The 24,999-nt window shown below is 33.9% G+C and overlaps 1 protein-coding gene and 1 long non-coding RNA gene across 11 annotated transcripts in view; one reads left to right on the top strand and one right to left on the bottom strand.

Annotated features, from left to right (window-relative positions):
* LOC113714692 (MADS-box transcription factor 23-like) overlaps nucleotides 1–19,713 on the top strand; it is a 25,048-nt gene extending 5,335 nt beyond the window's left edge. For 4 of the 6 annotated variants that reach the window (XM_027238692.2, XM_027238691.2, XM_027238690.2 and 1 more), the window contains exons 3-9: nucleotides 8,096–8,174; nucleotides 14,707–14,768; nucleotides 15,885–15,984; nucleotides 16,094–16,135; nucleotides 16,219–16,302; nucleotides 16,396–16,547; nucleotides 16,637–16,871. In XM_027238692.2, coding sequence (XP_027094493.1) covers nucleotides 8,096–8,174; nucleotides 14,707–14,768; nucleotides 15,885–15,984; nucleotides 16,094–16,135; nucleotides 16,219–16,302; nucleotides 16,396–16,547; nucleotides 16,637–16,655 — 538 coding nt within the window. In that variant the 3' untranslated portion in view covers nucleotides 16,656–16,871. Of the gene's footprint in view, nucleotides 1–8,095; nucleotides 8,175–14,706; nucleotides 14,769–15,884; nucleotides 15,985–16,093; nucleotides 16,136–16,218; nucleotides 16,303–16,395; nucleotides 16,548–16,636; nucleotides 16,872–19,348 lie in introns of those variants that run through there. The other 2 variants (XR_011822457.1, XM_072069344.1) reach the window with 2 other exon arrangements.
* LOC113714693 (uncharacterized) overlaps nucleotides 1–24,999 on the bottom strand; it is a 25,391-nt gene extending 392 nt beyond the window's left edge. Inside the window, exons 1-5 of one of the 5 annotated variants that reach the window (XR_011822460.1) lie at nucleotides 24,570–24,982; nucleotides 24,242–24,321; nucleotides 13,197–13,383; nucleotides 7,565–10,895; nucleotides 6,849–6,898 (exon numbers count right to left, since the gene is read on the bottom strand). This is a non-coding gene — a long non-coding RNA (uncharacterized lncRNA). Of the gene's footprint in view, nucleotides 1–4,743; nucleotides 6,899–7,090; nucleotides 10,896–13,196; nucleotides 20,304–24,241; nucleotides 24,322–24,569 lie in introns of those variants that run through there. The other 4 variants (XR_011822459.1, XR_011822458.1, XR_011822461.1 and 1 more) reach the window with 4 other exon arrangements.

The following is a 24,999-nucleotide window of genomic DNA, read 5'->3' as shown; positions in this document are numbered from 1 at the left end:
GTATATGTTAGCCACAAAATAAATAATTAAAAGAATCCTCAATGAAATAAAAAAAAAAGAACACATAATTATATATGTGGGTACAACCTGAAAAATATAAACATTTGCAATATTATTGTGTGTGTGATGTGATATAACATCCAATGATCTTAGGAATCTACTAAAAAAGAAAGTTTTCAAAGGACCAAATTAAGAATCTAAGAGTTCAACATATTAGATCAAACATAACAAAGATAAAGATAAATTTTACAAATTGTAGGACAAAATAAGTACACAAGGCTCATATTAAATTATGAAACTCATCAAGCATTTAATAACTCATTCTTTTTAACAAATTGAAACATTCACAACCCTATCGTGGATTGGGAGTCCCTCAATATGACAGCCAATTTAATACAAAGCTTGTTATTGAACTTGTCAAATAGTTTTTATTAGGATGTAATGTTTCATAAATGCCTTTATAATTGAATCATCTAGCAAGATGTAGAAGCCAAATTACATTATTGTTTGCAAAATATTTACCAATACCTATTAAGAGAATTTGTGATTATAAGGAAAATTCAAAAGCACATAGTTTTTTCTCCTATTCTTATGAAGTGTCAAAGGAATAACATTATTTTCATTTAATGACTTTGAAATTTAACTAACATAGCACAAAACGTTGTCAAAATAGACCAAATTAATGATAAGTCAATACTTTACATTCTACAACATTTTTAGTTACTATTAAGCCATGAAAAAATGGCTTGAAAGACAATTTTACAAATCACTTGAAAATCTGTAAAACATAACATAATCTAGGATTTCATTATTCAAAAGTTGAAAATTTGCGAGATGAAGCTCAATAATTAAAATGCTATTTTTAATACCTTTATTCCTAATTAAAAATACACTCACAATTTTGAGCAGCCACAAATAATTATTTTAAGAAATATAAAAAAAGGTCATATATGGTAATTTATTCATGCTCTGAAAATTTTCATGTTCTTTTGGTAATCGTATACACTATTTCACTCCTAAACAATCCAAAATAGACTTAATGTAAATTAATATCCATTTTTAGTAGAAACTCGTAGTATTAAAAGAAAAATGTGTTTTCGCCTATAAAAGTGAGTGCATTCTCATGCCATTAAAGAGCTTGCTTAAAGACCTAAGTAGATCTACATTTACCATTTATATTTTCCCTTACTACTATTAATCAATTAGACTTCTATAGTTTTATTCATTTGAAGGTTCAAAAAGATTAATATGGAAATACATATGCACGTCCAAAAACATGCACATTTGTACTAGTACACATATTCTTCTCTCTCATTTCTTTTCGTGACGGACTCTTAATTTCATGTTAATATGTTTTGATTATGTTTTGCAAGCAAATAGAGCAAAAAAATTGCATAAATGATGTTATTAAAAGTTACAAGCTACTCATTTATTCCATACCAAAAAAAAAGAACAAGTAAAATTATGTATTGAAATGTGCATGTCACCTACAAAAATACATTATGAATTTAATTCTACATATTTCTTAAGATCAGCATGGTTGAAAACTAAAATAAGACTATATTAATTGGCTATATTGGATATTCTAAGAATAACAGAAGAATTTATTCAACTCTATTATATGCATTGTTATGATAGGTTTAGTTTTTGTACAAAACTTCAATATATCCAAGTAATTTCAATATATTTAAGTTTTATAGCTTATTGGATTGAAGAAAAAAGAACAAACCATTTTACCCTAATTTGGTTTGGTTTGGTTTGTCTGTCAAATATAATATTTAACAAACCAAAACTTTGTAAATTTTTCAAATTAAAAGTGCTATAGTACAATATGTTTAATCAATTTCGAGATATCAAAAATCAATGGATTTTCCATTATGTTAGCACTAATTAACTTGGCCATATCTACCAAAATTTTATTAAATCCATATTGTACCATCAAAATGTCTAGATGTGACGCCCCGAAAAGAATAAGTGCGAGAACCCGAAATTTTCTAAGTTTCTAGGGTTTATTTTATTGATCGCCCGTCTTTTCTACATTTTCTTTATTAGAAAAATTTCCCAGATAATTTTTATGAGCAAATATAGTTTTTAGATGATTTTTCTAGTATCGGTTAGTTCTTGAGAAATTAAGAGCGTATACCGGACGTGGGACCCACTAGTGCGGAAAGTTCGGTAAAATTCGGCCAATTAGGTTAAGTTTTGGATACCGGATTTATTTTACCAGGTGCTAAAAGATAATTAAAGGTTGCTATATGGATTAGTGTGAGAGGAAACAAAGGGATATGCATGCATTAAATAGGGTGACAAGTGTCACCATAAGATTTAGTCTTGCCATTTGACTACTATTCATGCCTTTACCAAATTAATATCAAAATTTACCAAAAATTCACCATTTTTCTTCTTCTTCTTGGCCGAATTTTTCAAGCAAAAAGGAAAGAAAACTCTCCACAATTTTGGTCTCCAATCTTGCTCAATTCACCAAACCAACCGATTAATCTTGAATCTTCTCCATATAAACCCCTAGTTTAGTGATTGTGAGGTGATTAGTGAAGTGATTTGGAAGCTTAAGGTGCTAAGTTGTCCTCTTTCTTTGGTTGATAAGGTGAGTAGCTAAGGGACCTTTATTTCTTCTCAACAATGTTTAATTAGTGACTTATGTGAGTCCCGGCGAGAGTTGGGCAGGCGACCCGCCGAACCCTGGGGTACGCCCTAGGGAGAGGTGGGGCCGTCACACTAGACTAGTTATTGACAATGAAAGCTTATCATATCTCCTTACATTTTGAGCAAATAAGTTTTTGAAACCAAAATACCTTTTTAATTCATATATGTGAATCGTCAAATTTGCAATTTTAGTAAAATTAAACCATGGATCTAAAAATCGTGTATTTAAAACCCAATGGACTAGCAACAGATGAATCAAGGTCTACCCTAGATTTGTAATGAGTTAAGTGAGAATTATCTTGGATTGTGTACTATTATTGCTATGATAGTTATTAAGAGATAATAACAATGGATAGTGTTTTGTATGCATGGTTACATAAATGTGTTAAAATGTGTATACACAGTTTTTGTTTGAAAAAAAACTTTAAAAGTTAGGTTTCATAATAACCCAATAGGATAATTTCAAAAACCTCTCCTAAGATTTCTGAAAATTTCACTCACCTCCTTTCAGATTTGAATAATTACACTAACTTCTCTTCATGTAGTAAAATGACTATAATATCCTTCACTTATAAATCATTCCTACGAAGAAAAAAATCTTACAACTACAACTAATCTTTCATTCTAAAGTAATGGCTGCTATACAAAATAAACTCTTATTCTCTCTCTCCGACTCTCTCTCCTACCTTTTTGCTCTTGCATCTCATAATCCACTATTTTTTTGCAACTACCATCTACACAACCATCTAATACATCTCAAATCCTCATTCTTATGAAAATAGATCCTCTTTTTTTTTTTTCCTTTTTTTGTAAGTATTATTAAATTGAAATTGTCAAATGACAAGTCATCGGATTAGATTTGTTATCAAACTAAATGAAGGTGAAAAGGATGGCAGTGATACAGAGTAAAGACAAGAAAATAAAAGTGATAACTTAAAAGGAAATATAGATTGAGGAAGATTACGTTATTATGCCAATTATGTAAAAAAAAATTTTGGTATATAAAAACTACAATCATATTTGCTTAGAGACATGGGATATGATTTCTAGTGTTGTTGTTGGTTACTCCATATTGCTATTCTTGGTGGGTTAGATTATTTTAGCATTAACAAGACTGTAGCCATTTGGATTGGATTTAGATAGTGATATTAGTCAATTTAAACACTGAATTTAAGGTGTGTTTAATAAAACTGAAGTTTGAAATCTAAAATTTGAAGCCTGAATCCATTAAGTTATTGAATTGTTAAGTATTAAATCTAATATATTTGAGTGCAAATCACATTTAGTGATAAGTGAATAGTTTATCAATTAATTTTGGGAGCAAATTTTATCTATAAAATTCAATGCCACTTAATTAATTCATTTTTGGTTATCAAACGGTCTGAATATATTAAGATTTGAATTTATTAAATTTAAGTGTTAAATTAGATTATCAAACAGGGCCTTAGGCAAAAGATAAATGAAGCTAAAGATTAGCTTGAGTGCAAACTTTAATTGTCATAGTTAATTTGCATGGAAAGCTTTCGGCGCAATGGTAGGTTGTCAAAATTGTGAGAATATCAGGATTAACTTAAAATTGTTTATTGAGTTCGTTAGAGTGGTAATTATATCGTTTACAATAGTTGCAACGTCAAATAAATTCATTAGTGAGTTTTTCTCCCTTCTAAGTAATAAAGGAGTATTTAGGATTTTTGAGAACAAATGTAGCATACTAAGTTTATATTGTTACTGACATAAGCATAGAAGAGGTAGGCGTAATTTTTTAAGTTGGAGGGAGCTTCCTGCAATAATCAGAACCCTCCCCGAGAGTAGGGGAGGTTTCTGAACTTATCCCTAGCCTAATTTCTCTTTAGCAATTTTATTTTGAAGTAAACATGGTTTTCTTAAAAGTTATGCGTGATCTTAAAGCTTGTACAAATGTTTTTTTGTAAAAACAAGACCTTCCTATTAAAATATCATTCTATACTACACAAACATTTTGACCAACTCTCAAGAATGATAACAAACCCAATAAGTTTTAACACGTTACACAACCTTTTCTTGCAAAATCACTCGGTAACAATAAAACAAGTTGAAATGTAAGATCTTAAGAAATATCAGACAAAGATGAAAGTTATTAAACAAATTTGTAGTTACAGTTTCCAAATTGTCAAAAGACAAGTGCTATTTTGAATTGTTCTTGCATGTTTTCCAATAACAAATGGTTAGCGCAGCGTAGAAGTTAGGGGTAATTGCAGAAACCTACCCTGAGGTTTTTGACAATTGCATTCACCTTCCCTAAAGTTTGAAAAATAACACTAACCTCCCCTAACATGAATTTGGGACCTATAATTGACATAAGATAAGATGAATTTACTTCTATACCCTAAGAGTTTAAGGTTGTTAGTAAACAAATTTGGGGCAAAAAAAATTAAAGCAATAAACAAGTCTAAGATAGCTAATTAAACAACATTAACAATTATTTTTTGCTTTATTAAGCACTGTACGTGCACTTACAAAATGGCGCCAATTTGTGATTGAAAACATTTGAAAGAACAATACAAATCATATATAATCTACATAGAAGAGAAGCAGAAGCACGAAAAATGTAGGAGAAATAAATCTCTAGACGAGGCTTCATAAAAGAATATGTTTCGGTGGTTTTGTTTGAACTTATTTCATCTTATGCATTCATGAAACAAAAGGAGAAAGACAATAGAAATCAAGGCAAAATCTGAGTATTTTTCTATTAAAAACCTGTGGCAATGAGAAAATAATAGGTAAGCAATCCTTGTTGTGTTAGTTATAGTATGATGAAATTGTTGTGTCCATCATGAAAAGGCATAACTGTGTACAAAATATGGTAAATAGTGTGAAATCGATATACCATAAAGCATGACAATAAGAAGTTCTCTTGTACTGTCCAAAGGTTAAATTTTCTTACTTGATCAATAATCTCTTTACATGCTTTAGAATCTCAAATTTCTAAACAAATGTTTGTTGCTTCTTGTAGATTTTACTGCTGCCATTGTCCTCTTTGCACATATATTCTCTAAGTTTCACTAATTGTTTCCATTTCTTAATGTTTTTCATTTTTTTTTACTAATACAACCTCACAAGAAGCAAAAAAGGTACAAATGGAACGAAATTATTATCTTACTTCTCAAAAGACTCTTTTAATGGCACTTTCTCTAACATGGGTTGAAGTTGCTATTAAAATCTTAAATTTAGAGGAGGTTAGTACTATTTTTCAAACCTCAAAGGAAGTGAGTGTTGTTGTTAAAAACCTTGGGGAAGGTTTCTATAATTATCCCTAGAAGTTATACTACCTATGGCTAATTACATTAACCCTCCCTAAAAGTTGGGAACTTTCACTTTGCCCTCTCTTAACCCAGAAGATGGACATTTTAGCCCTAGACCATGAGCCAAATATGTTCCCTAGTAAATTCACTACACATAACCATCTGAAATGACCAAATAAACCTTCAAAAACCTAGTGTTCCTGATCTTATTTGACCCTATGTTAGAAAGAACCTGATATGCATATGCCATCTTAGTAGGGGAAAAGGATGCCAAATTTCATTAGAAGTTATTTTTATAAAAGGAAGAACAAAAACACATTTTTGGAAACATTGAATTTTCATTCATGATTTTTTTTCACATTTATTTATTAGCAAAAACAAAATTAAAAATTTCCAATGGAAAATTTCTTCCAAAAATAACTAATTTTTACTTTTCAAAGTTTCATTGTAATCAAACGAAAAAGTAACATACCGAAATAACCTAAAAAGGTAGAACAACTTGAATGCAAATTTTACCATTCTAACTTGTCTATTGAGAGGATTTGGTGTAGCATCTAAAATTGAGAATTCATGAATTAGAGATCATCGGTTCAATTCCCCCTTTACTTTCTTCACTTCTCAATTACCCATATCCTTTTGGGAAAAAAAAATAAAAACATAAACTTTTCTGGCCGTTAGTTTATCTTTTGTCCATTCAAAAGCAATTTGAATCTTCAACTATGGACAAAGTGCCAATTGCTTGGAATTGATGGGGCAAAGTGAAAGTACCCTAACTTTTAAGGGGCATATTTCAATTATTCATATTATCTGCTACTACATATGAAGCAATTACTCTAGCGCTTTATTTGATTTTGATTGTCAAATATTGTTAAGAGTAGCCAAGAGATGCATTAAATAACCTACCTATCCCAGTTGTGCTTTACTGTATTTTCAGTGTCTTCATGTCATCATCTCTGTTATGAATTGCAAATGAAAATACGGTATTAGTAAAAAAACCATACTTTTTGATGTTTGGATTTGCTAATACTATAACCTGCTTTGAACCTTCACATATACCATCTATGACTTTCTAATGCCATTAAATGTTAGATAGACAAGCTAGTAAAGATAAGTAAAGAATGCAAATTTAAAACAAGAAGCAAAGCTTCAGAAGGGGGTATAAATTTCTCATTCACTTGTAGAGGTTCGCAATACTATTTTCTTTCACTGTACTGTTTAAGAATTTAGAACTTGGAATATGGCTGATGCCCTGCACAAAACATATGAAAAATAAACTGCATCATCAAACTAAGATAATAGGCAAATCATGCATTGACACTGGAGCACTGCAATGCAGTAGGTCATTGCTTCACTTCAGATCTCTGCTGCATGATACAGTGAGCCTCTAAAGTTATCAGCTACAAATTCAGTACAACCATCTCATTATTTCACCGTACTGGAATTTGAGTGGAACTGTAGAATCTAATTCTTTTTTGAAAATTTTAACATAGCTAATCAACATGTGATATGTCGGTGGTATTCCTTGATCACAAGATAATTGCTCTGTTAGATTACACATAAAGCAAGGAGAGGAAAAAAAGGCCATATGCAGATAATGACGAACCATAAGACTGGATTACCTGGGATGCCTGAATTATGTTAGCGTCATTCCAGAGTTGATAGGTTCTCTCCCTTGGCAACCCCCACCCCCCTGCGGGAAGATGCAATAAATAAAAAGGAACCACTTGGATGACCAAATAGAGGAAAAGATTAAGGCCTAGAAACATCAAATAAGCAGCAGCTTATAACTCCTGAGTTCTACTGGGAAACTTTTGTTGAGTTCTGGCTAGAAAATGAAACTGATGATTGGATTTCCAAATGGCTGTCGTGCATCCTTCCTTCTTTGTGCCCTGCTACTCACGAGTCATGAGAGCTTTAAGCTACTACTGCTAAAATTTGCTTGGTTTAAATTCATTGTGCATCTTATAAACGAAGAGCATGCACTAATTCCTGCTTCCATTACTCAATTCTATTACTGTTGTTCCTGCTAATCTCCTTACCCTGCAATATCCTCTACAGTAGCCTCTTGGTTTAGGCATCTATATTCATTCTACACTGTTCGCCCTTCACTTTTTCAACAATAAAACATTTCTAATATGGTTCATTTACAGCATGAAGTCAGTGATTGAACGATATAACAAAGTGAAAGAGGAGCATCACCAATTGGCCAATCCGAGTTCTGAAGTCAAGGTACAATCCAGGACTTAACTTTCTAGTAAGTTGAAAAGCATAAATGTTTGAAGCAAATGGTGACATATTAAACAAAGGAAAAAGGACAAATTTGAAATAATGGAAGAGAAAAAGCTCCTAGGCATGACATTAAGCGCTTTCACTATAATCCTACACACAGATAAATAACATGAAAATTGTTAAAATGATGTAATATACTGGACCGGCCAAAATGGAGAAAAGTTTGACCATAAACACATCATCTCATAATAGGTTTCACAAATGCAGAACTCCATGATGTACTACATCATAACTAAGAGTTCAATGGCTTCCTAGTTACAGATATTCAAAGAAGGCTCAGATTCTAGCTTCAGAACAGTTGGATTTTGTTTTTATCAATCGAAGGAGAAGAAATGGAATGACTGAAAAACATACAAAATCTAGACAACAAATAGTACCATAAGTTACGAGTTAGTTTGCAGTATTGATAGATATAAACCCATTAAGGCACAGCTCATTGGTTATATGCACAGAAACTGTCTGCTTTATGCTTTAGAGTCTCCAAAATGTTGTTCTCTGCACCTGCAGTGTCTAGGGTAATTATTCTACGTCACTTAACATCCCCTGGGCTTTCTAAAGAAGGGAAAAGCAAGATGATCTGTTTGGAGTAGGATGAGAAAATTAAACAATCAACTCTGCCTTCGTAAGAGTTGGATTTCAGGGCAATAAATTTCAGTTTGGAATCTGCCATAGGCCATCTACTTTTGGGTTAGTTGTTGACCATCTCAATAACTTGGATTGAGGAAGCCCCTCTGACAGGGCAGAGATATGAGGGTAAGCAAGAGCATAAGGCCCAATGTGACAAAGCATGGCCTTTGTTGTTACAATATCTAGCCGCAAGATCTGACATACTCAATGTCAGATATGCATATTTTAATTATGTCTGAAAACATCTCAGATGAATGATGATTCAAAAGAACCAATAAAGACTTGCAACTAAATGGTGCACTCAAAAAGATGAGGGGTATGCCATACTGGTACTTTGAGGATGCTTCCATTTACCCCTTTTTAAAATCATTTTTAAGTCTTGAAAGGCGGAGCAATTTCAAAGAACAAACAAGGTAGACAAGAAGTCAAAGATGGAAATGAAATATGGTTGCAAAAGGAGATAAGAAGTAAAGATGCATCATTAAACACCATGTGAAGCACTACCATGAGGACATTAGGCATTCAAGTTTTGGTAGCAGAACAGGAGAAACTCAGTTCTCACTGTTGGGTAGTACCAGAAGGGTGTAAAATGAGAAAACAATGATTTAAGGACTATTCTATATTTTGGGGATAAAAACTTCCCAAATCAGTAGTTGCTTCTTTTATCCTGGGCTGTGGTTCCTCAGTGCCTCTTCAAGCTACAAGGATTCACTCTCAAAAAAAGAGAGGAAAAAAGGAGAGAGAGAGCAGCAGAACAAGTGCTAATTGACTCATCCTGCTGTAAGGAAAGGAGAGACCATATTTAATAATACTTGGTTGACAATATTTTAGACGTGAAAGTTTTTGGTTCTTGGCTGGTAACATGGATCTAACACTGTTTCAAAAGAATGCCTAATGTAGAAAGGAACCAGAAAAAACTTTGTTGGCATGATAGTCCAACAATCACAATATCCACCATATCAGAAACAGTTAAACTAATTGCTAGACCCTTTCTGTGGAAGCCAAACCAAGAATATCACATTATAAATGTGATGTTAATTAGACTTGTTTGGGCTTCCAAAATTGGATCAAAGAAAGCACAGAAATTCCCAATGACTAATCCTACAGACCTTTAATTCCTTTCTCAATCTTAAACTCATTCTTAGATCCATTATTATGCTGATAACCTGATTCCAGCATGAATTTCGACTTCAGCAAGTGTGACTTGTAATCCAAACTCTACAAACAACTTGGGGGTAAATTCACTACTTGGTGAAAATCAAGAGCCGTCCAGCATTGGTAAATAACAAACTTTGGAATCTAGGTTACTCCCGGTAGTAATGGCATGGGTATAAGCCTTTAAAGTCCTCCACTGAGAAAAATCAATACGGAATGTAACTTATCCACTCATTCACTCTGATGCAATTCAGCTAAAGAAAAAGTAAATAAAATATACTTCTCCAAACTATATGGACAAATGCAACCAAAAGTAAAGATTGAAAATGAGGGTTCAACAGGAGAAATATTCATATTACAAAATCCTCCTCAACCAGACACTTCAAAAGGTCATGCTACCATAGAGTAACAGGTCACTTTATTGGAAAGTTCACCTTTTGATCTTCTTCTGTCATTAAACTACTCAATGAAACAAGGAGATATGTAACCGTACGTTCAACTATAGGTAAGTAGGTTGATTATTGATTATACCAGGCACAATCTATTACCAACCAAAAGGAAGCCTTCATGTATTCTAAAAACAGGGAAAAAGCCTTTGTAGCCAAAGCAGGTCAAACATTCAAAAGTAACAAGCTCTTTATCCTAAATGTCATTCTACTGTAACATCTGAACTGTAGAGCTTGCAAAATCTCCTTAAAGACCGAATAACACTATTTTGATGTTGGGAGTTCAAGCTTTTCAAGAAGAAGCATGGTCAGAATGTCTCCTGTACATTGAGGACTTTATCTTCCAACTGCAAAGTTTTGCCTTAAGTTCCATGAAATAGTAGCAGAGCTCCAGGTAACCAAGTTAGAATCAACTCTTGGTGCAGACTAACTCCTGAAAGGTGAATCAGAGTTCAAAGAATAAGCACCATCTTCAAAAGGTGTTAAATGCAGATGGATTAAATATCAGTCACAGGTTTTAGATGTTCTAGTCTCTTTGTGAAGTACAAAACAATCACTCAGGAAAATGATAAGTTAGAGAAAAACTTCTTCCAGCTGTTCTAGTTATTCTAATGTCTTCTGATCCATTCCAATCTCTTAAACTATGATTTACTATTGCAGAAATCAAAAGGCTAGTCAGAAAGTTATTGTATGATAATTTAAAATGTAGCTGCAGCGGAGTTGTAACTTCCATTAAGAGATAGTTCGTTTTGACAGATCAGGTATCAATAATGAAGAAGTAACAGGTATCGATATACTCCATGTGCACAAGGAGCTCTGGAATGGCTGATACTGAGATTCTGGTAAGATTTATCCTAGAGCCCACTAAGGAGGATGATTGTTTTTGGATTTCCACCTATAAAGTACTCAAAGATCTTGAGTAGAACCTAGAAATTCTCTTCCAAATTCATCCATGACCCTCTTATCATCAGCTTCCTTTGCAAGGTTCACAATGTTGGGTATTCCATCAAATAATTCTATCCACATAATTCAAAAAGAACAAAAATCAAACTCTTCCAGCTTCACCTGTCTTGATACTTTAAGCTACGCTTTGATTGCAAAAAGAAGAGGAACACTCCATTTTCTTTAACTAATGAAAAAATTTACATCATCTCATTCCCTTTTCTAGTTGATGATAAAGAGTATCCCAATTCAGTATGTCAATCTTGATTCAACAATGATCAAGCTAACCCAGGACTGCTAAACCTTCAACCACATTGCACAAGTTACTTGAATCCCATTCTTTTTGTACAAGAGGACTAACAAGGACTGCAGAACATCATAGCCAACAATTATTCCAATGTTAAACTTCACAGATAATACAGGAAACCATGTCGTATTCTTTGGTTATACTAGAGAAGTGTCATGTCACCAAAAGGCAAAATCCAAATGGTCATTCCTTAACAGAAATTCTACCCTAAATCTTGGTCTATAAGCCCTCATATGACCTTGAATTATAGAGGTTGTGTCAGAAAGAGTGATACCAATACCGCAACTAAGAGGAGGATATGAACTTGTGGAATGTTATCCATCAGATGCTTGAGGACACAGAATATGCCTTAAAACCCAAAGCACTATCTAAAACATGCCACCAAATCTAGCTCAAAATTTAGCAATGCTTCCATACTAATTTGTTCTCTACGTATGCAGAGAAGAAAAGGGCTAGTTGTCTGGTATGTTTGTTGCTTTCTCAGGCAAGAAAGTGCTGATGAATCATTCAAACTCCCAACCTCATTTCTTACTAACCAACCATGAAATAGGACAAAGAAAGAATAAATCCTTTCCCTTCATCAAATTATTTGGAGGGAAGGGGGTCGGAGAGGGGAAGCGGAATATCTTCAACTGGAATATGCCCGATTGGGTGCAGACAAGGACAACGCATGCTATTCATCCTACAGCATCTAGATATCATTTATAGACAAACTTCTAATTTTATATTTTTCTTGTAACCTGTAAACAACTGTCAACTTTGAACCATGGTTAGAAATTAGAAACTCCATCATTCACCACATAAAGGCATCACTCCTAAGGAAGCTCACTAGAACAAATCTAAACTTGTCAAGACACTTGAATATGTTCAGAAGTACTGCCCATGATCGACCAGTATTTCATCTGGAAGAAAGATGAAATATTTGCAATTTTGGAAAATTCCTAGCAATTTCAATAGTATTTCTCTCTCACTTAATTTGTGTCAATGCAAAGAAGACGTACAATTTCAGCCAAAGACCTTGATTGACAAATGTCAATAGGAATAAATGTGGCATAACTTAATAAACATGAATTGACAGAAGCGCCATGAGGCACCTCACAGTGGTGCTGTAAAGCGTCAGACAACATTTTGGGAAGGGAAGCCTAAACTGAAGATCTTAAAGACTTTTCTAAAGCCACAAATAAATGGACCATCTGTTCAGTTTTCAACTGTTTGGTCCTTATAAACATCAGAATTAATTATCTCATCGTTGATATGGAACACAAGCTAATTTTAATTACTTGAAATATTTGGATTACTCAATTATATTATCTCAATACCAAAAAATCTATGTTTCTTCTATATGACCATCACCCTACTAGACCAAACCGAAAATTGCATTCTCACGAGCAAGTTCTATTTACCTTATTCTTCTTTACCATTCTGCTGAAATGAAAAGAGTATAATTTTTAGGCATAAAGTAGTAGAGTTTTCAGGAACACTTACAAGCCAAAATGAAGAGCATCTATATTAGAAAGGATGCACACAGGGATCTGCAATGGCATTTTGAAACACCTACATTGAAGAATCCTTAACTATCAGCAAATTCTGGAGCAAGTTTACCAATAGATGCCATGATAAGGCAAGACGGGCCGAACAATCAAACCTTGACAGCTGAATACCTGTTAAAACCCTAGCAAAATCATTGAATCTCAGAAAATATCAATCATACCAAAGTTTGGTAAATACATCACCTATATCTCAACATCTTGAAGTTCATTAAATCGCACTTTGATATTTGTAGTAGTCAATACCCATGATATCACAAAGTGGAATAGGAAGAAATTGTAGGGAAGAAGAATAAAGCTAGAGCACAAAACAAATTTTCCACACAATTTCCAAAGTCGTCATTATGCAAGATCTTGTGATGCAACAAAATATTGTTAAAACCCCTCCAAATTCAAATGATTACAAACAATAGGCTAGCAATTGTTCTCAGCAACCTACACGAAGATACATAAACTCCAAAAACCCTCGATATACATTTTAGACTAGCAAAATTAAATAAAATTATATTTGGTTGCACTCTTACCCTTTTAATCCAAGAATAAAGAGATAAAAGGCCCCACATTTCAGCTGAAATTACTCTTTAAAGCTCTCTCTCTATATAGGAGAAAGCGCTCTCCCTATATAGGAGAAAGTAAAAAAAAATGTGAATTTGTAGACTGCTACTGCTATTATATCTACTCATTTTCATTAACCTAAAATTTCCATTTTGTGAGTCGTGGAGACCTTTTCTGCAAATGAAGAAGTAAAAGGAAAGTTAGATGGAGACCCTTTCTTTTGCACATCTGCCAAAAAGCCCAGAGTCTGATAAACTGCATTTCACCTCATCCCAAAGGAACATGGTTAAAGATAATGGAAGCCATTCTTTCAAGCATAACATATGTAATATCCGAACCAGACATAGGATTCTACCTTCAAGACCCTAAAACAACATCCTACGCTTTCTTTTAGACATCTGACCATGCAAAAGCAATCATATCCATGCTATAAATGACTGACTGCAAGATGTGTCTAGTGAAGTTAACATGGTCCAGTAAATGATAAAGATAAAAAAACCAATTCCAACACAATTACTACATTCTCTTCATCTTAACGAACTAGATGCCAGCTTAAGAAGAATTATGTGTATGCTGCATCTTGATAGTTCTTCCACAACAGTATATTTACCATTTATTAGTTTTCAACAGCATATAAGCCATAAATTGCTGTGAGAAAAAAGGAATTCTAGTTTGGATTGTTTGAAAGCTCTCTCTGAACGCATGTCATTTTCTGGGTTATTGTACTGGTACTTGTGTGCTAAATTCAAATTTAAATTGATCACAAAAACAAATAACAAAATTACAGCAAAAGGTTACTAGCTCGTATTTGTGTATTGTGTAACTGATAGCTTGAAATACCTATGATGTAAAAGAAAGAAATACAACACTAATCCTGCTGTGGCATTTTACAGTTTTGGCAGAGGGAAGCGGCAATGCTCAGGCAACAACTGCAGAACTTGCAAGAGAATCATCGGTATATCTTTTGTCCTTAGACATGAATTTAAACTTGAAAATTACTACAAATTTGTGGGACATCATCCTTTGCTTAATATATTGAAATTGCAAAAATAAAATCTATCTTTTTGCTCAAGTAAAATCCCCACAAATGATTCATGTCTTTTTCTTTCTGAAATTTTCACTTTTATCCTTGCCAACTGCCATTTGCATCCCTTTGCTGAAATATTCATTTAAAAGTAAAAACAGAAAAAGGTTACTGACTCCTAAATTGTAATTCACCAGGAAGAATCTAGGTGTCAACAAGAGCAAAACAAGTATTGAATTTCTTTGACATCATTTTGCATACACGCTACTTGCTGTCTGAATATCTGTGTGTGTGTGTGTGTGTTCTAACTCATCCCTGGCAAGTGTTGAGAGTCAACGTTCAAGTCCACAATATACTCAACATGAAGACATTCTAGAAGTTTAAAATACTATGATTTGATCTAGTTATCTAGCTCACGAAATGTCAAAGATGAGAATCATCAATAAGCATACAACCAGAGTGGATAAGCTGTTACCATTCAGGTCTCTGGGTCTTTAGCAGAAAATAGCTTTTCTTCAAAAGGAATTTCTATTCTTCCTACAGCACCTCATTGTGATGCAGACAAAACGTGAAGAAAATAGCCAATTAATTGGGCTAACGAATATCTTTTACATACCATTTAACATTCTTGTAGAATATCTGTTGAGTAAATGTTGTAGCAGTATAGCAGAACTGTCAACCACTGAACCACTTATTCTTCCTCTAAAGTACATGGTGTTCATAGTAAACAATATATGTGTTACTTTCACGTAATACTCAAGGTGCATCCAAATTTCAGCCAAGTGGACATACACATCATGTCATTCCATAAGAATTCAGGTGTGTGCTCATGAATTTACCAATAATTGCAAGTCGAAACCACTAAACCACAAGCCAGGAGCATAACCAGGAGGTCAAATGAAGAACCACGAGACCACAAAAAACAAAAGAATACAACTTCAGACAGAAATTCCTAACACCAGTATTTACATGCTCATTGATTGGTTCCAGTACCTTAACATTATTTAAGAGTGAGATTTATCTTACAAAAGCATTTGCTAGTTGCAGGCAAATGAGGGGCGAAGAGCTTTCTGGTTTGAGTGTCAAAGATCTACAGAACTTGGAGAACCAACTTGAAATGAGCCTTCGAGGTGTCCGTATGAGAAAGGTTTGCACCTCCTATTTCCTATGACTCATCCAAGTACATCCTTTAGTTGAAGTAACATTGAACTATGTAGCTGACAATGATAGCTATGATTTCCTCTTTGTTAATGTAGGACCAAATGCTTATTGACGAGATACAAGAACTAAACCGGAAGGTAAAATCAGAACTGTGAAAACTAAATTCCTATTCCTGTCTAAAAAATATTGTCAAAGCTAAACCTCATTCACTTTTTTGCAGGGTAGCCTCATCCATCAAGAAAATGTTGAACTGTATAAGAAGGTAAACCTAATTCGTGAAGAAAATCAAGAATTGTACAAGAAGGTATCCCTTAAAGAAACTTTAACCGAATTTCTAAGAGCATTATCACAGAATTTGTTTCAAAATGACCCTTAATAAAAATGCTTTTCATGCCAGGTTTATGGAACCAAGGAGGCGAATGGAACTAACAAAACTGCACTTCTGACAAACAATTTAAGCATTCGAGAAGACCCTGATGGTCCTGTACATCTCCAGCTTAGCCAGCCACAACAAAACTATGAGACGACAACAGGGGCATCAAAACTGGGGTAACTGTTTATTGGACTTAAATTCTCTTTTAAAATTACCAATTATGTTGTCAATCCAACATTAAACTCAATTTTAAAAAATATTGCAGCAGATTGCAACTCCATTAGTATGAAGAAAATGCTGAGCTGATTGCTTGTTGATGAAGATCCACCATGCATACAACACAATGTTCAATTCGTAAGGAGTGGTGCAAAAACCACATAATACTCAGAAAAAGTCTTCAATTTCATTGAAAGGATCTTGACATATCCGAGGTAATTAATGCTATAGCTGTCTATGTAAGATGGTGAGAAATAAAGAAATACTGCTAATTGCTTGTCTCAGACTTTCTTCAGATATCTTTCTATAGGGCATCTCTACTCAATTGAAAAATGTACACAAGCATCTCTACACAATAACTGGGATCATAAAAAATGTACTTGTATAGGTATCCACTTGAGTAAGATGCACCCTGGCGACAAGAAATGCCATGAAAAGTAGAAAGTACAGGATGAAGCAAGTCAAAGAATTTGATGGACCAAACAGTCAATGAAAAAGTGACAATAGTACACGCAAAAAGGTAATATTAGAGAGTAAGTTAAATGTTAAGATTTTCGAATAAATTCTGCAGTATAGCATGGCTAACGTTTCAGCACACAAGAAACTACTATTACACATCTTCAGATCCCTGCAAAACAATCTACTGCAAACCTGTACCAACTCATTTGCAGGCTGGTCAAATCTCATGAACAAAAAGATTGGCATACATGCAACAAACCTAAAGAATAATTTCGTTAAAGGGCAAGGCATACACAAAGGTCCACAACCCATTATTGTCTCGATATACTGCAATATGCAACCAAACATACTCAGACCACACCTATGGAAAAAGAGGATAGGAATACTGCTTGACCATATTTCTAATTCCAACAGGTGCTATTCATTAATTGGGAATGGATAAGGTGCAATATTGAATACAGCTCTTGTGCTAAAAGTGATTTTAAAAACCTAAAGGTCAAAGTTGACACCATTTCAAGAAAACGCATTTAAAGAACAAAAATCACTGCAATAAGGAATCCATCCTCAATCGATCTTGGAGAATGTACTTATTTTCTGTTGTATCAGCAGGTAACTCATTGCGAAACAAATCACGGCCAACCACAGTCTCAAGAACCCATCATGCATTAATATAAGTCATTGAAACCACAACATAAGAAACCTTCATTTATTCAACGCACATTACAGTTCCTAGAACTACAAAACATCTCTCTTATGCATAAAGAATAGCAGACTGATAGCAGTAGGAAATTCATAATGGCTATTTAACACTAGGAAAAGAAAGGAAAATTGCTAGATCTATTTACCAATTTCTATATGTAGATTTTCATCACATGAATCACGTTAAAATCCTGGAAGAGAAGTTGATTGAAGCATCTAAGGAAGAATTAAGGTTTTCATGGGATTAATTTTTTATACACTGATAGTGTATACACTATCAGGCCTGGATGCATGACAACCAACTTTAATTTGAATTTAAAATCCAAGTTTTGCACACGTGGCATGCATCCAAGTCCAATAGTGTATAAACTATCAGCATATAGAAGATTAATCCATTTTCAAGGCAAAGTACTAGAAATGGACTACTAGCTAAAAGGAGGCTCCATTTCTGAAATTGTTTTTGGTTGGCTTCAAAACAATCATGATGGAAAGCCTCTTTTAGAAACTTTAATTACTACTACAGCCATATTCAGCAATTGATCAACAGCAACATAAACAACAGTGAAAGATTAGCAGGTTATCTTCATGAACTGAAAGAACTTCAATGAGCTTACACTTACCAGTATGCATAGTTTTTAGCAATAGTAGTCTTCAAAATAAGAAGATTCTATGCTATAACTAATGATCTAATATTCAAACGAAAACAATTAATTCACATTAAAGTACATTGTTACTGTTAAAGTGCCAGTAGCACAAACATAAAGTTGGCATCATTCCTAAGCCCAATGCATCTACGGTTGCTATGCACCAAATGTATAGAACTACTCTACTATATCAATGCAATTTATCAGTCTTGATCTCACAGTGAGTATCATCTTTTTTTAATTTTTCTTTCAGTCAACAATATCATGTTTAATCATGCAGAACCAATATCACTAAACCCTTGATCAACATGTTCACCCCTGCGAAACACACAAATTCCATTGCCTTTTAGGACTCATGAGGAAAATAATACATCTAAAGTCATCTCTTTTTCTCATTTTCCATAAAATATTCTCATGTGCAAGCAAAAGGCGGTCTTAAGACATGCCTTGCTGCCAATTACATGGCTATATATTTCCTTCGTGTCATTTCCTTCTGCAAGATTCAATTGGTAAAGAAATACTTTTTCTGGAACATTGAGAATACACAAACTACTTTGATGTTTAGAGTAAACCTCACGTGTATAGAAGTCAGAACAAAGTTAAATCCACATAATTAAACGATTATATATTTGTTGAATCTCAAACACAACTGCAGATTTTTTCCCCTTCCTAAGAATAAAAGAGACAGAGAAATGAGAAGGTCAAACAGAAAACTGAAGGCAGTGAAACCCAGAAAAGGTAGGAGACACTAGTGAAACAATATGAAATCCAAAGCTTGGTTCACTAATAGTATGTGCTAAAGTCATTTCATGGACCTCTGAGCTTTTGCAATATATTCAAGAGAAAAGTCTACACACTAATATTGAGCATCCATGCAAGACTTAGACAAGATCTTTCCATGCTAAATGGTCATATCTGCAATCTCAAGACTAAACAAACTTTCTTTCCAAAAATTGCAGGATTTGCAATACTAACAAGAGAATATTATGGAGCGTTGCACCAATTTCCAGTCCACAGCAGAAGCGGTTACCCCATAGTTCACTTGAAGACGTAGAATAAAGATGATTCATTTGCAGCCTGTTTAATTGATGGTGTACAACAGGAGAACCCACACATACAAGGCTCTTGCTACTACATGATCTATGTAAAAGCTCAAGTTCTAAAATGCTATATCAGACGTTTAATAAAAAACGCAAATATGTAGAGAAAGGCCAGACATTTCATTCTTGTCCAATGAATAGACGAGATCTCTTCTTTACGATTCTCATATGTGTAAGACTCACAAGTTATATTTGGCATCTATACAGTGCAATCCATTTTGGCATTTTCTGTTTCTATTACTCTGCAGTCTGTTTACTGTTCTATCTGTTAAGAACCCAAATTTCAAAATGGTAAAAAAAAATATGAAATTCAACAAACAGGCAGCCAGTCTCACGTGACTAGGGATAGATTCACATCGGCATCTATGTAGTGCAAGCCATTTTCCATCCCAGGTACCATACTGTCGGCTTACTGTACCTTTATCTATCAATTATCTGAATTTGAAAAATGCATCATCCATTCTCACATAAGCATGCAACAGGAAAAAGGTAAGGTTAGAACAAATATATCATTGGGGAAAAGAAACTACAAATTCATTGATCCATGCCAGATACAGAAACAGTCTGCCCCGAAACAATCTTAGAGCTACAAGAATAACACAGCATTTATATGCTCAAATAATCTACAACAAATAACAAACTATTGCAATGCCCAGACATATGTGCAAAACAATGTCATGCCACTAGGCCGCTAAGGTGAATACACATGAATCAACTGGCCAATTACAAGAAGCAAAACTTTTATGCGGAGAAAAGCAGGAATTCTATCAGGATATAAATCTTCATTAAAATGTGTCCACCAAACCATGATATCCTAACTATGTGAAAAAGAGGAATTTTCAAGCCAGTGATATTGAGTTACCCATCAAAATATTCAAGGACAAAGAAAGTCTTAAAATGAAATAAGAAACTGAAAGCCTCTTCAGTAATTCCACAATCACTACATCCATCTGGAATTAGCAACAACAAATGCAAGCTTAAGCATTTCTCTTAACAATAATCAAACCCCCCACCCCCCCCCCCCCCCCAAAAAAAAGAAAAAGAAAACACAAGTCCCCAATTGAATATGTCTCTTTCTTTCATGGGATGCCTTCAGGTAATGACCTTTCTCCTTAAAAAAGAACTCATCTAATTACCAGTATATAACTTCTAAAGACCACACAACTTCTGCAATTCAAATCCTCTTTGATACTATCAATTCCAAAAGTTATATGGTTCCACAAGATTTAGACTATCTAATTTACAATGCCACACCTTTAACTTGCTTAAAAGTTGAATCGAGACAACACACAACCTTGGATAGTCATATAGTTCTCTATGCCTTAAAAAAGATAAATCTAATCCTGTATGCATGACCTTAGGATGATCTGAGATGCCTACCATTAAATTATCTTATGTCAACATAGGTCCAAATGGAATTTCTTTTTCCACAAACGAGTTGATTGAGTTTTCCAAGCTCATTCACTTTATTCTTTGACTATCAGGCCTTTCAACATTTCACTTTATCCACTTTAACCATATCAATATCATATATCAATTACACGGTTAGCCAAACCATGGATTTTAAATGAAATTGGTTATTTAGCTAATGCAAGACATGCTCCATTATTCTTGACATATGAACGTGTTTCCCGAAATTATGGTATTAACATATCAAAGACATGGCAGATCAAGTTTCAGTATCAAAACAAGCTATAATACTTACTACTGGAAATTCTATGAATGCACATAAATAGGTTTCCGACAATGGACATAGTTTTATTTTGAATTTGAAGATTAACAAAAATGCCATAGTATTTGAATAGGAGGCTAAACAACTCAAAATCTTCTTTACCACTGGGGTTTTAGATGCCACATTCGTTCAAAAGTCAATGGTTTGGCTAATCTCAAACTTTTGGAAAATGAGCATGTCAAACTTGTATACAACCAAATCTCCCCAGAAACAGTCTCCTATTCTGCAAGTACCTAACTTCAATTAAGCAAGCATCTGAAGAGTTCAACTTAGACAAAAAATCTAGGAAGCATTTCCCGGAATGTTTACTATACAATAGTGTTGGGTGCTATTGGAATCTCCCATCCCAAAAGCTAGCTCAAGGGTGAGGCTTTCCTCACACTTATAACCTAACACCTGCCCACTTCCACAATCAATGTGGGATAAACATAAAAAAAAAAAAAAAAAAAAAATTGTCCTTGATTACCAAACTTCTCAAAGGTTTTGGTCCTTCATAGTTTACTGGGACTAAGCAAATCAGTTGCCCTTGCATCATAGCCTTATATCGCAGATGATTGTACACCAACTTTATCAATTCCACTCAGCTTACATCACACATATGAGTTTCAAATAGAATTTTTAGTTAATTACAAATTTTGCCCCTTCAAATCTCATTTTGAATAATTTCACTTGACTACAACTTTTCCTCTTTACAACTCCCTAATAAGAGCATGTTCTACATGATTCATGGCTTGTTCTCAACAATTTATGCTTTTTTAAGCCGATTATTAAAAAGCTGACAAGTGAAAAGCAAAATGCAATCACAAAGCACCTCAATGGCCACTTCTTATAATCCACCTATTTCAACTTGGAATAAGATAAAATCAAAAACCAAAGCCACCATCAGTTGAGAACACTGCAAAACAACTTTTAGCTTATAAAAAGCTGCAATTAACTGATTTTACTTATTGAGACGAGCACTAAGTAATGTTGATCTATAAGAACAACCGAACTTTATCTCAAAGAGCTAATTTCTATCATAATCCAATGAAAAGAGATTAAAAAACCATCTAATTCTTCATAAACATGGATAAAATGCTTTCACATTAGCTATATCCAACACTTTCACTACCTTCCAAGTATGGCTCAAGAACTTTTTTTCCAGCATACTGCACTAGGCTGATTTGACTCGAACCAAAAATGGCATTAACCTAATTGCATCCATTCTAACATATTGTAAATACTTCTGCAACCAAACAAAGCTATTTGGAATTATTCCACTTCCTGCTAGCTTAATAGCAATCAATTAATCGATCCATCCTAAATTGAACACATTTGTCCAATTACAAGTCATCCTTAGTGAATGGCCTAAAAACTTTACTCTGCACATAACTAGCAAATAGCTTATGACATGACAGTATCCCCCCTTTTATCTCCTTTTTAACATTATGTGAAACCAACATGATTCCTGCGCTCTACTGTTCATATCGCGCATTCAACTCACCTTAAAAGTTATTCAAATTCCAAAATCAAAAGAAAACATTGTATTTGAGATAGAGAAATCAATCAGAAACATTTTAAGGCAGTGCTACCTTTTGTATAAAAAAAAGTTGCAAGGACCTAAATTACAACATTCAGAAAAAAATTAAAAAAAAAAAAAAAAACTAAACTTATTGTCGATGAGTGCACCTACTGAATCTCTTATAAGCAACTTTGTTTGCAAAACAATGTAAACAAGAAAAATTCATTCTTAAAGTTAGATGAATCCATAGCTATACTTATATCTATGTCATGTCAGTGCTTGACAATTCGCATGTGGATTTGGATTAGTTAGGCTATAATGTGTTAACATGTCCAAACGGTACTAATAACTACATTTAGGCAAGAGTTGGGTGTATAAACAACAATTTGCTCAATTTATGCATTCATTTTTACATAAAAATTCTGCTAACTTTTTAAGATTCATTTTCAACAATTTTCAAGTGCGCTATTCTTGGAAAACTTAACCTCCGAATAACATTTTGGATAAGTTGCAATGCCCGTGGAATTACAACCTCGAAATTATCTGCAAAATTATTCAAGCATGACTATCTAATGGTTCTAACATATATCAAGGGCTTATCAAAAGAAGATGGGTTCTGAATAAGATTCAATTACAAAGATAAGAGATCTAATTATACTGCCATCCAACAAGAAAAAGAAGAGGTTCAAAATACAAAAGAGAAGATTTGAATACTCTATTGAAGAAGGATTGATTTAAATGGGAATTTGAAGGAAACAGGTGATGACTAATTCATGGACTGTAATATGTGTTTAAGGAAATATAAGGAAGACGGTGATGAATAAATCTTGGACTATAATATGTGTATCACTTGAAAAGTAGACTTGAACAATAATTCATGTACAGGTGGTAGGCGAGGTGGGGAGACCAGTAACAACCAGAAAAAAATATCAAAACCACGAAAGCCTCTAGCGAAGGAAAGGAAATGGATGTATGGCTTTACTATCAATTTGAGTACCTGAGATAAAAGTAAATAAGGGGGTAAAAAACTAAAAAGAGTTGTCGGTAGCTGGATGTTATCGATAATATAAGCACAAAACAACAACTTGAAATGGCACAATACATGTTACATATGTTGACAGCTTGATGCAAGAAATGAAAAGTTAAAACATGTACATCCTGAGCCGCACGAACTAAACAAAAAATACCAAATAGAACATGATGCAATTATCAGTAAAACGGCCAAGACATCAAATACCGTCCAGCAAAAGAAACAACAATAAAAAACAAAATAAGGAAAAAGGGTATCCATGCAATAACAAACATGAGGTCATCGTAGATTTAACCAAGAATGCTAAACAGGCCGTGGTATTAATTACTAGTACGACAGCCACAGTGATAAGCAAGCAAGAATTGACACTAATCAACTCACTTGATTGCTAAAAAGATGATAAAAAAAGGCTTTTTAATCAGTGATCAAGCTAAAGTTTCATACACGAAATGTTGTAGTAGAATTATGGGCAATAATCGGTAAACATACCTGAGGCTGAAAATAAAAAGAATCCGTGCATAGAATGACCAAGATTGAATTTTTATCAATGGTTTTTAGCATCTCCTGATCTGCAAGGAATTTTCCGAAAGAAAACATCAAAGAAATGGAAATATAAATTAGAAGGGAAAAGAAAAAGATTCTCATGGACAACTTGCACTGTATTTTATTCCTAAACAACCATAACGGCCCTTCCCACAGACCCACACCCAAAATGCAAACTTCCTTTCGGATAAAGTTTAAAACTCCAGTTGGCTTCCCAGAAAGGTCATACAAGTAGAAATAATCCATAAACATGGAAGGCCATATGGGGTTTCACCTCAGCAAAAGGCATCAAAGACATGCAATTTATGGAGCGATTTGAAGATATGAAGTATGCCTTTAAACTGTCAAAGACTGCTAATCAAGAATCCAGAAAAGGAGGAGTTTGAGTTTGGACTCTGAAGAGATCAGAGATGAATGAAAGGCGATATAATTGTTCTGGGCTGGAGTGTTTCTCGAGGAGAGACAGGGAATATGAATACCTAAAAGTTGATGTTGAAAGAGAAAGGTGTGTGAGATGAGGAGAATAGCAGGGATTGGTGGGGGCCTGGAAAATATCTGGAGGCAGGAGAAAGTGGGATTTATATAGGGTGTGATTAGAGGAGATGGGATGTGCCCATGATTGGTGGGGTTAATAGTCTGGACTAATTTAACCAAAAAAATTAGAGTATTAATGATCTAAATTTGTCTGGAAGTTCATACCTGAA

Source organism: Coffea arabica, chromosome 10c, assembly GCF_036785885.1.
Source record: "Coffea arabica cultivar ET-39 chromosome 10c, Coffea Arabica ET-39 HiFi, whole genome shotgun sequence".
In the NCBI taxonomy this organism is placed as follows: Eukaryota; Viridiplantae; Streptophyta; class Magnoliopsida; order Gentianales; family Rubiaceae; genus Coffea; species Coffea arabica.
This window is presented reverse-complemented; position numbering and strand designations above follow the sequence as displayed.